The sequence below is a fragment of the Rattus norvegicus genome, chromosome 4 (assembly GCF_021556685.1).
Source record: "Rattus norvegicus strain SHRSP/BbbUtx chromosome 4, alternate assembly SHRSP_T2T, whole genome shotgun sequence".
Classification (NCBI taxonomy): Eukaryota; Metazoa; Chordata; class Mammalia; order Rodentia; family Muridae; genus Rattus; species Rattus norvegicus.
This window is the reverse complement of record NC_141537.1, coordinates 151,319,211-151,331,267: the sequence shown is the minus strand read 5'-3', so window position 1 is coordinate 151,331,267 and position 12,057 is coordinate 151,319,211. Positions and strand designations below refer to the sequence as shown.

Below are 12,057 nucleotides of genomic sequence, written 5' to 3'. Positions count from 1 at the left end.
AAGTAGGTGGCTTCACTTCCCACAGGAATTCAAGATCTACTCTGCACTTAACTGCTCATATCTCCTATACTTAAGTAAAGTTTCTCCATGTACAGAGTAGAATCTCTTTCATTATTAGTGAAATGGATGGTTGGGTGAATGAATACAAGATTAAATGAACCAATCTGAAAATAACAAAGAATTTTCTGTAACGATGATCAATGTTATTTCAGTTCTCAAACATTTTTCCTTATATTCTGGATATCTAGTATTAGGCATGGATGGATATATGGTGTAAAAGGTCTTGAGCTTTTAAGGGATACGTCCAGGTGTATTCTGGACATGACAGGACAACTGCACAAAAAAATCATAGAAGCTGGGATTGCTTGCACAAGATCAACCTGAGGAACTATTGGTAGTTGATGACTTCTTATGAATGGATAGTCAGCTTTTTGGAGGGTGTGGCCTCTGGTAGATCGTCAATGCTCCAGTGGATGGTCCCACACTATTAATATGTAAGTAACATGGTGTGGGCATCGACATTGAACTTTTTGGGCAATAAAATAAAAAGAACATGGCATTACAAATGGTCTTGCAATGCTTTCAATGAGTATTCCTAAGTATTTTAAATTTTGTTGATGCTGTAAATGGGATTTCTTACTTTCATTTTCAGATAAGATTGTATAAAGCTATATTAATATATTGATTTTATTTCCTGCAGAGTTGCTTAGATATTCTGTAGTTTTGAAGTTCCCTATTCCCAAACAGAACTAGCTTCTGACATGGACACATGACATAGAGTCTCCCGTACAAGGCTAGAGGGACTGGCAAGAGGGAGGGAGGGGTCTTATCTCACACATAGTCTCAAGGCGGAAGCCTTTTATACTCAGCCTTAAGCATGTCACCTATGGGTTTTACAGATCCTCTGTCCAAACTGAGGATACTTCCGTCTACATCTAATGTGATGACTGATTTGCATGGTGACTTGAACTTTTTCAAATATCCTTTCTGTATCTATCAAGGTGACAATGTGCTTCCCATCCTGCACTATATTAATATATCACAGACTGATTTTCAAGGTCAACTGGGTAGTTGTATTCTCAGGAGAAAGCCCACTACTGCTGTATTATACTCTTACTTTCCTAAATTAGCTAAACTAGGACTACTTAAGCATTTTATCACCTACTTTCAGAAAATACTAGTCTGTAGTTTGACACATATCTGGTCTTCAGGCTAGAGTGGTTAAGAGCATTGGCGACTCTTCCAGAGGACACAGGTTTGATTCCCAGCACCCACATGTTGACTTACAACTATCTGTACCTCCAGTCCCAAATGATCTAATGCCCTCTTCTGGCTTCTGTGCACTGGGCACCCATGTGATACACAGACATAAATGTAAGCAAAATATTTATACACATAAAATTTTTAAAAAGATGTATCAGTCTGCTTTGGGTTCAAAACAATATCAGCCTCACAGAGCAAATCTACTATTTGCCTCAGTGACATCTACTGGAGTATGCAGGGTTTGCCTTTCCAGATCTGGGTTACCTGACTCAGTATGCTACTGACCAGTTCCATCCATGTCATTTGAACTTCATGGTTTTATTTTCTGTTACAACTGAATGGTATTCCGTTGTATACACGTACCACATTTTCATGAGTCAGTAATGAGCTGAAGGACACTTAGGCTGTCTCCATTTTTTGGCTACTGAATGGCTCAGCAGTGACTACGGCTGAGCAGCGTCAGTGGGTAGGAAGTCAAATCCTTGGACACGCATGTGGGGGAATGCTGTAGCTAGAGCCTATGAGAGATCTACTTCCAGTGTTTTGGAAATTCTCCTCACTCACTTCCAGAGTAGCTGCACCAATGTGCAATCCCAGCAACATTGATGAGGGCTCCACTTTCCCATTCTGTTCTACGTTTGTTGTTGTTGTTTGCTTGATCCTAACCATTCTGACTTGGGTAAGACGAAATTTCCAAAGTCGTAAGGAAAATACAGAGGGAGCATGAGGAATGTGGAAGCTAAGTGGACAATGCTAAAGATGCTTGAAAAGCCATAGGCAAGTACGGAATTTTATAAGGTTACTAAAAATACATATTTGTACATGTCTAAATATCTAATGTAAATGGGAGTTATATGAGTGTGGTGAAATATGTTCCTTGCAAAAGCCAAGAATTATCTGGCAAAAGCCTAGGTTCCAAGCATAGGAAACATCCCTTCACACTGGTGGCCGGAGAGGGGGGTTTCAAGAGACACCCCAACATGTAGGTTATGCCATCGTCCTTGATTGTCTCCAAGAACTTGAGGGTGAAAAGGACCCTGTTGCTGGGCCACCATATACTGACCACATACTCCTTAGAGCAGCTGAGCTAGAACTGAGCTGAACTCCTTCCCTAATGACTACCTCTCGCACTACTGAAAGGTGCTATGCAAGCTGTCAAGGGAGAAGATCAATAATCCTACCTAGCTGGAAAGCCTACAAACACAATGACGGCCCGGCAAGACCTCTAATTGGTGCACTAGCGGCCCTTTCACTCTGGCTGTAACTAAAAGCTGTGTAATTGGACTGAAGGCCCACTCAGTACGAGGAAATGCATGCCTAGTACTGTAACCCCAGCCCAATACCTGTGGCTAGAGAAATAACAGATCCTAGGAGAAAACCTACTACTGACATTTTCCTAACTAATACAATGTCCGTATTCTCAATATTATCGTTGTGCCTACAGACAGGTGTAGTTCTCACCTCTCATCATTTATGCACCTCTCATCATCTCATTTATGCAGCAGAGACCATCACAGAGATCCCAGGCCAACTGCAGATGACCAACTACAAGAAAACCCATATGACCTGCAAACCTAACAGTTTTCATACAGCCCCTCAGAGGAAGGCTTGCTGATACCTGCTAAATGTAAAAGGCCCTTCTACCACTAGTGTTCCTAACCTGAATGCCCGCATGACAGAAGTATACACGTTTGCCATCTCCCCCTTCCAACTGTGCGCTCTCATAAACAGACAAGTTCCTCAGGAGCGGCAAGGAGTGTACATCTCAGAAGAACCAAGCGAGACTGCAAGGCAAGCTACTGATTTATTCCCAATCATCTGACTGGAGAGAATTATTTATACTTACACTGAAAGCCAACATTTCTCAGCACCTCGGGCCAGCACCAGCATGCCTGCTTGACAGGGAGTCCTTCCTCATCTACACGCTTGCCTGTCATCTACACGTTTGCACATGCATTGCTCTTTGCTCACCTTTTCCAGTCCACCTTGTGGCGCACAGGTGTTGCTGTCATCTTCTACTTTGTCCTCGTCCTCATCAAACAAACTAAGGACAGTTTTGGTCCTACCCTTGGCTCCTTTGTCCAGTGGAGATGAAGAAGAAAATATATCAGAAGGCCCGCCTGCTTCCTGATCAGATGTGGGTAAAAGTCCTTCCTAGAAACAGAAGTATGGAAAAAATTAGTAACTAGAAATTAAAATCCTATCATGGGCCTTCACGAGCTTGACAATAAATCAGTAACTGCCTTGCTAACAGGACACAATGTAACACAGTTTGTCACAACACAGACTACCATGTGACAAAACACTACTGTCATCAAGAAGCCTGTACAGACAATCCACAGTTAAAGATCATTTTTCCAACCATGTTGAGCCAGAGGCCCCTCTTCCTTCTACAATGATCGGGTAGTTGTAACCCTGATGTACACAAATTGCTTATTTACTAAAAAGAAATTCTAAATTAGGTCAGTGTCAATCATTAGAAAAGGATCACCTAATTCCAAGTTTTAATATGTAAGTCCCAGAGGGAAATTTAACCAGCAAACTCACACTCAAAACTGTAGCCTTCCATTGTTTGTGCACATATAATTTCTAACATAATACTAAAAGTAAAAGATTAATCCATTCAATAGTATCGAAATTCTGGCAAGATACTACTGGACAAACAATTACTGTTATATTCATCACTAAGAAAGAAAAATGATTTCCAATTCACCACACCATTAACTGCAGGGTGCACCCCAAGCTTCCAAGAGGGAAAGCATGTTTCATTAAGTACATAATACGAAAGACCTGCTTACTATGTGAAAGGCAACAAGCCAGTGCTTATGACTGAAAAAGGAATCAAACAAACGTGATCCTCAGGAGTTCGCACCTGACTGAGGGACAGGGCAGTGTGGCTGTGAGAGTGATTCAGGTCCAGATGCAGCCATTAGGAGGAAAAATATCAGAGTGACTCAGGCACACAGGAGTCTCACTCTGGCCATAAGGAGCCACTGTGAGAAACGTAAATGAAACGTTCTTCACACAGGCCCTAAGAGGACTAAACCTGAGCTGGACCCTCAGAGTATGGAGAGCTAGGAAAACAAGCATCACTGCACAGACAGAAAGCAACTGCTGACATGAGTCCCCTGTCACAACCAGCAGCATTAGCTGAAGGCCTCCAGAGAGACGACAAACCTTCAGAGCAGAGTTAATGTTCAGGAGAAAAACCTATTTCATTTTGCTCTGATTTAGTCAGCATTAACCAGAAGTAAAAGAATGGTAACCTAACTTCATGAATGTGACTTCTAACTCAGAAGTGAGGGCTGCAGAACAAGAAAAACAGGAGCTGCAGAGAAAGGAAATGAAAATACACAGAGCAAGTCACCATGGCAATGAGATGAGGAAATGCACTCTGCAGACAGGCAACACTGTGACCCAACGCACTGCGACCCAGATGGCACATGATCCAGAACGCTGGCACATGACCCAGCATGCCAGTGAAGTACCAGGAGAATTTCATCTCACCGTGTACAGTGAATCTAAAGGAGGAGTCCCAGAACAGCATGAACACAGCCTATTTTCTTACCACACTATATTTTCTAAGGCCTTTCTACAAAAACATTCACTTCTATAAAAGCATTCTCACTGTTGGAAAATTTGGGAAAGTGTTACATATGTATCACAAATGGAAAACCAAAGATTCAGCTTACCTTCTGTGCCACATTGGCCACATCAGCACTCCCCACCTCTGGGGACGCCGCGGCATTCTCAGCCTTCAGATCCACAGGTTTCACACCAGATGGTACCTCACTGTCCTCTTCATCACTAAACAACAACGGCACCTTGGGGATGCTCTCTTTTTTCTACCAAAAGAAGAGAAGATGGCATCCACAATGACTAAAAATATTATACCTAAACAGTATGGTAATGTACAAATCCAGCCCAAACCAGTCCTTTCAGGAATAAGCTAAGAATAGCAGAAGAAGGGCAGATAGGATGTAACAGTGACCTCAGAAGGGAAGGCATAACAGAAAGAATTCCTCCAGACTTGTGATCATCGCACTTCACAACTTGTTACTGCCACCAGAACAATAACTGGTTTGTCTCCTCTTACCCTTCACCTCTGAGACAACACTCAGTAGTTGCTACTCCAAATCTCTGCTCTCTGCACTACGGTACAGCAATGAATCAACCCACTGTGCCCTTCTCACCTGCAGCACCTCTTAGCTTGCTTAATGTGATGTCAGCTCTCACAGTCCCACACCCTGGTTCCTGTGTTTGAAGGCTATCTTCATTACAGCGAGGCCCAGATGCAAATGTCACCCAAGGTTTTTCTGCTCTGTTCAGTATCATTGCTTCTCTGAATAAACATTGTATTTCCTCCTCACCTGGTCTTTAATGTATTCCTTATCTAAAAACACCAAACAATAACTCTACCCAGGCACAGTATTTCACACAAAGTAGTTTTGCTCCGGTTTGTAAGAACTTCAGCTTAGTTTGTCAATTCCTTCTTTGGAAGGGCAGGCAGTTTAGAGAGAGGGAAACAGGTTATGTAACCAACTTGGAGTTCCCCACCACCAAAAGCTATGAGGCAGCAATGCCTAACCAAGTCAGGAAGGCTGATGTGGGAAACTATGAAAGGACAATATTAACTGTAATTGAAAATGTTACAAATGAAAACTGGGGTAGGAGGACTTTTAGTCATCATCAAGAAGAGGTCCTTAAAATGCCAAAATTATTCAACTTGAAATCAAAGCAAACAGGAGTTCACTAAGAATGCAGATTGACAACAAGGGATTACAGAAAAACAAATGTAGAACTCCTTAGACTGTTAGCATTTAAAGATGAAGTGTCCCCAGAGGCTCAGACACGGACAGATGATACTAGCTAGCGGTGCTATTTGAGGAGGTTCTGGCAACTTTAGGACATAGGACATTGCTGGAGGATTACCACTGAGGATGTCTTGCTTTCCCATACCCTGTTCCTCTAGCTGCCTCCTGTCCACCATGAACTGAGTAGCCTCCATTACTATGAAGTTCTGTCCTGATACAGATCCAGAAGCAACAGAACCAAGGACTAAACACTGACCCTTCAAAATCATGAGCCAAAATGAGTCCTCATTTATGTTCAATGTAGCATCTCTACACACATAGCACAATCGTAAAGGTAATTTCTGAGTCTAGAAATATGAATACCGTTGCTGCAGGAGGAACAGATGTAGGAGGAAGGCTGAACAGAGAGCTTCCGCTATCAGTGTCATCTTCAAACAGAAGTGAGGTTCTCTGAGTCTTCTTTTGGCTATGAACAAATGGAAGATCAAATTCAGGAAAATACAATTTAAAAGCAAAAACACTCTTCTTTTTTAGCCACATCCACAGTGACTACTCCTACCATTGGTTGACTTTGTATAATGCAAACTGGTGATTTGAAAAACCTTTGGCTCTCTTTGCCCCATCTACAGCGAGAATGAAGACCATTTTCAGCAATCAGACTGTCGACATTCCAGAAAATGTCGACATCACTCTGAAGGGGCGCACAGCCATTGTGAAGGGCCCCAGGGGAACTCTGTGGAGGGACTTCAATCACATCAATGTAGAGCTGAGTCTTCTTGGAAAGGAAAAGAAAAGGCTCCGTGTTGACAAGTGGTGGGGTAACAGAAAGAACTGGCCACTGTCAGAACCGTCTACAGTCATGTTCAGAACATGATCCAGGGTGTGACACTGTGTAGGATGATGTCACAGGTGAGGCAGGTACAGGATAGAAGGAGGCCTGTCATTGGAGAAGAAGGAAGGATGGGCGGGAGAGAAGTTTGAAGGAAGAGGAGGAGACTAGGAAGAGGACAGAGAGAGGGGAGAAGCCGTGGCAGGACAAGATGGCAAGTGATGTTAATATTCTGCTCTGTGTATTTACAGGTTGTTATTAATGTTCTCAAGGGATGGATGGTACCGGGCTTTGTATGTTTAAGTGGGCAATTATATCTTACCAACTGGGTCAAAGATTATTGTGTTGTGTGTTCTTTTATGTGAGGATTTGAGTGTAGGAAAGTGTGCGGCTGGGATGTGTTTCCGCCAAGATATCTAGCAGATATCTGGGCACCGCCGTGCGGACCTAGCGGGGTAAAAGACAATTACTCCTAATTATTTTTATATTTTTAAAACAACAACACTGGGCTAACAAACATTACAAGATGAGGTCTGTGTATGCTCACTTCCCTATCAACACTGTTATTCAGGAGAATGGGTCTTTGGTTGAAATCCGAAATTCCTTGGGTGAAAAATACATCTGGAGGGTTCAGATGAGGACAGGTGTTGCTTGTTCTGTCTCTCAAGCCCAGAAGGATGAATTCATCCTTGAAGGAAATGATATTGAACTTGTTTCAAATTCAGCAGCTCTAATTCAGCAAGCCACAACGATTAAAAACAAGGATATCAGAAAGTGTTTGGATGGCATCTGTGTGTCCGAGAAGGGAACCGTTCAGGAACCTCACAAATGAGACCTCCGTTTCCTAGCGCCAGAAACAAGATTCTGATCACAAGTACAATTTGGGCTCTTTGGGGACAATAAAAGACTTATATATTGAAAAAAAAAAGAAAAAGAAAAACCTTCAGATAGACAGAATCTGATCATACAAGGTGGAAGCCTCTGCCTATCACTCTAATGCAAAGGAGCCCAGAGACCTGCTCATGGAGCCCTGTCAGTCATTTTCCACAAGCTGCAGCTGCTCATTGATCTGAAAGGCATACTGGACTCCTGCAGTCACAAACATAGAATTCTCCACCATTATCTTCTCCAACAGAAAGTGCACTAAGAGCAGCTATGCCTACTTTCAACACGCCCAGGAAGGCAGCTGAGAGACACCAGAGCCAGAGTCAGCTTTTGCACTGTAACCCTCGTTTCCACTCCTACTTCTTTGATTCAGAGTAGCTTTATTGGGTGTAATTTACATAATAAAATTACCACCTTTAAAATTCACATTTCAAGAATCTTTAGCATTTTGAAAGCTGAACACTATTACCACAGTCTAACAAGAAACCCATGCCCATTAACAATCAACTCCCCATTCCCTTCTCTCTACTTCCTCTCTGGACTGATCAGTTCTGCACATTTCCTATAAATAGAATCATTTGATCTATGGTCATATGTGGCTGATTTCTTCAGTTAATATATTTTCTAGGCTACTTCATACCCTACTATATATCAGCACTTTATCCCTTATTGTTGCTGAATAATAGCTCACTGTGTGGTCGGTTCCACAACTTCTTATTTCTCTATTCATCATCCCATAGGCACTTAGGTTGTTTTCTGGGTATTTATAGATTAATACTACAGTAGACATTCTTACACAAGTGTTGTCTTAGTTGTATTTCAAAGAGTTAAATTATTGGATCACATGGTAACTCAGGCTTAACATTCAGAAGAAATACCAAAACCATTTTCCAAAGTGACCACAGCACTTGATATTATCCACTTCCTTGCAAAAAACTTTTAGAAATCTGTTCAAATCTGTGACTTACTTTCTATACACAACATTTTATAGTAATGCAGAAAGCATTACTGAAAGCCAGGAACCGTGTGGCTGGCACCAAGCCCTACAAATAGGACGTGTTTCAGGTCATCAGGTTCTTGACAATGTGTGTGGTAGGACTCAACTACAGAATAGCTACCAGGGGTCAGGGAAAGCAGAGACATGGCTGAGTTCTAAGTCCCAAGTTGTCCTCTTCCTCATGTCTGGATTATAGTAGGCTCTCACAAGAGAGGACTTACACTGACTCTTGACAGAAGCTGGTCAAAGGAAAGAAGATTATCCCAGGAAAGAACAATAAAAATAAGAGTGACAGATTTCCCTGAACCAGGATGATGCTGCCCATGACCAGCTACTGCATTATTATCTCAGCGAGCTTATAAGAGATGAAAAATCCGAGGCCTGGAGAAGTGAGGGGACTCGCCCAAAGTTATTCAGAGAGGACGTGTAGAGCTGGAATTTAAAACAGTATTAGAATTTCAGACATTCCCTATTCTGGATCAGAGGCCACAGATACACCAGGTGTCAAGTCTTGGGAGCCTAAAAGCAGCAACATGAAAGTCTGAGGAGATGTCACTCCTTAGAGAAACCTGAGGTACTCTGAATCTGAATCTATCTGTGAAGACTACCACCTACTGCACAGAACTTCTACATTTAACAAACTGCCTGTTGATTCTATCACCGTTCAGCTGAGCCTCGATGTAATCATTCACAATTGACAACTCTCCAGAGGAAAGGGGTTAAATGTGGGAGTTACTGTGACTGCACAGCTATCCCCATGTCACCCTGCACAAGCACCAGCTTCAGCTTAGTCACCTAGACCAGAAGGCATGGTCAGTACCTGCTGGGAGCTTACTCCTAATATCATGTTTTCCAACATTTTCAGGATTTCTATCAAAGTAACAAACTTTTAAGTAACATTTTTTAGGGTACACCTAACGGGGAGGGGAGACATAAAAAAATATCATTCTTAAACCCCTTAGAGGAAAAAACTGTTTCAAAGTTAAGAAAATGTCAGAAATAAAAATCAAGGTAACGTCCCCAAAGCCTTCGCACAGAGAAGCAAGAGCAGCCCCATCTGTGTGCGCATGACGATGAGGTATTAACTATTGCAACAGACGTTCTGTCTCACACACAAAACCTTTGCCTGCAACTGTACACATCTCACCTGTCCTTCGCAATAGCAAAGAGATCGACTCCATCATCATCCTCCTCCTCAAAGAGATTGGTCTTTTTCACAGCCTTCGCTTCTTGGCCTTGGTTGGTCCCCGCGTCCCACCTCTCTCCTTTGGACTTTCTCTCGGAGGCTAACTTGGTCTGTGAATCAGCAACACTCCACTGGTCCTTAAGACACAAATCATGCATTAAAAATGCACAGGGCAGTGCCAACAAAGTGGATACGAAGGAAAAAAAGACTTGCTACATAAGCATGAGGGACTGAGTTAAAATCCCCAGATCTCAGGTTTAAAAGATCCAGGTACAGCCACACATGCCAGTATCCCCTGCATTGGGAAGCAGATCTAGGTGGATTCCAAGAGCACCCATTTGCCTTGCCAAACCACACACAAACATGAACAAGGCCCCTCCACTCAACATACATTGCCCCCAAACACACACACACACACACACACACACACACACACACACACACACACACACACCGCCACCACCAAATAGGTTAGTCTTGTTCACGCCCTGCTTCTTGGCCTTGAGTCGTCCCCAAGTGCAGGGGTCTGCCAGCTGCCAGCGCAGCTCTGTGTATGGAAGGAGCTGGAGCATAGTCAGTGGCAGAGACAGCACCATCTAGTGGCTAACTTAAGTATGGACCATGACAAGTAAAGTCCGTTTACTATCTGTTAAGTTACCATCAGACTCAAAATCAAGCACACTCTTTAAGAAGGGGTCTCAAGTAGCCCATGCTGTCCTTAAGTCACAAAGTGGGTGGGAACAATCTTATACTTCAGATCCTCCTGCTTCCTCCTCTCAAGTGCCAGGAACACAGACAGTACCTGGGGATTAACCCCAGGCTTTCTAAACACTAGGGTTGTTGGCTTGCTTTCTGTCAATTTGACACAAGTAAGAGTTGTTTTTGAAAAAGGACCCTCAGTTGAGAAAATGTTCCCCAAGGTTGGCCTAGGGGAAAGCCTGTGGGCATCTTCCTGGTTAAAAATCGGCATAGGAGGGCTCAGCCCACTGTGGGTGGTGCTCTCTCGGCTGGGTGTTAGGAAAAAGCAGGCTAAGTGAGCCATGAGGAGCAAGCTAATATGCTATACCCACCCTAGCATCTGCCTCAGTTCCTGCCTCCAGGTTCCTACTCTGAGTTCCTGCTCTGATAGACTGTGGCATATTAACTGTGAGCTGAAATACGCCCTTTCCTTTCCAAATTGCTTTTGGTCATGGTATTTGATTATAACAACAGAGACTCTACATTAAAGACACTAGGCAAGTACTTTAACGACTGGGCTGCAACCCAACTCTTTTAAGAGGTTTTGTTGGGGTTGGGGATTTAGCTCAGTGGTAGAGTGCTTGCCTAGCAAGCGCAAGGCCCTGGGTTCGGTCCCCAGCTCCGGAAAAAAAAAAAAAAAAGAAAGAAAGAAAAAAAAGAGGTTTTGTTTTTATTATTGTATTATTCTCTCCTATGTTGGACACAGAATCAGGGTCTTGCTCTTGCTGGACATGCACTGAACACTAAGTTACATTCCTAGTGCCAGGAAGACCTTTTAAACGTCAGGGCACTAAATTTTATTATGTTGATTGCTTCTCAGTCTTCTAAGATAAAATGAAATCTAAGGGGCTGGAGAGATGGCTCAGCGTTTAAGAGCACTGATTGCTCTTCCAGAGTTCCTGAGTTCAAATCCCAGCAACCACATGGTAGCTCACAACCATCTGTAATGCAATCTGATGCCCTCTTCTGGTTTCTGAAGACAGCTACAGTGTACTTATATATAATAAACAAATAAATCTTAAAAAAAAAAGAAATCTAAATCTCATTTGGATTTATGGTCTTCTGCTCAGCTAAATCTGAATAATAATTAAGCTACTATTGACTTTGCTGATCTCTATCCAAATCACATGTTCACTGCCTTATAGAAAAGGAGTTGAATTTACGTAGACCACTGCCAGTGTGTCCACTGCACTGTAGCTTAATGACACAAACAGTCCTTAAGAAGACACAGTGCATGGGGCCCTGAACACACGGCCCTCAAAGTATGACCCCTTGGCCATGAGGAAAGCAGAGGCATCAAGTCTCTCTGACCTTGCCTTCTCCCTAATACTAAAACAAAAGAGGA

The 12,057-nt window shown here is 42.8% G+C and overlaps 1 protein-coding gene and 1 pseudogene across 13 annotated transcripts in view; one reads left to right on the top strand and one right to left on the bottom strand.

The window, feature by feature from the left end:
• The window catches only part of Washc2c (WASH complex subunit 2C), a 58,974-nt gene that overhangs the window by 8,808 nt on the left and 38,109 nt on the right, over positions 1 to 12,057 (bottom strand). For all 13 annotated transcript variants that reach the window (XM_087656920.1, XM_087656916.1, XM_087656923.1 and 10 more), the window contains 4 exon segments: positions 9,936 to 10,111; positions 6,441 to 6,543; positions 4,956 to 5,108; positions 3,235 to 3,417 (listed from right to left, as the gene is read on the bottom strand). In XM_087656920.1, coding sequence (XP_087513046.1) covers positions 3,235 to 3,417; positions 4,956 to 5,108; positions 6,441 to 6,543; positions 9,936 to 10,111 — 615 coding nt within the window.
• Positions 6,712 to 7,738, top strand: Rpl9-ps19 (ribosomal protein L9, pseudogene 19; annotated as a pseudogene).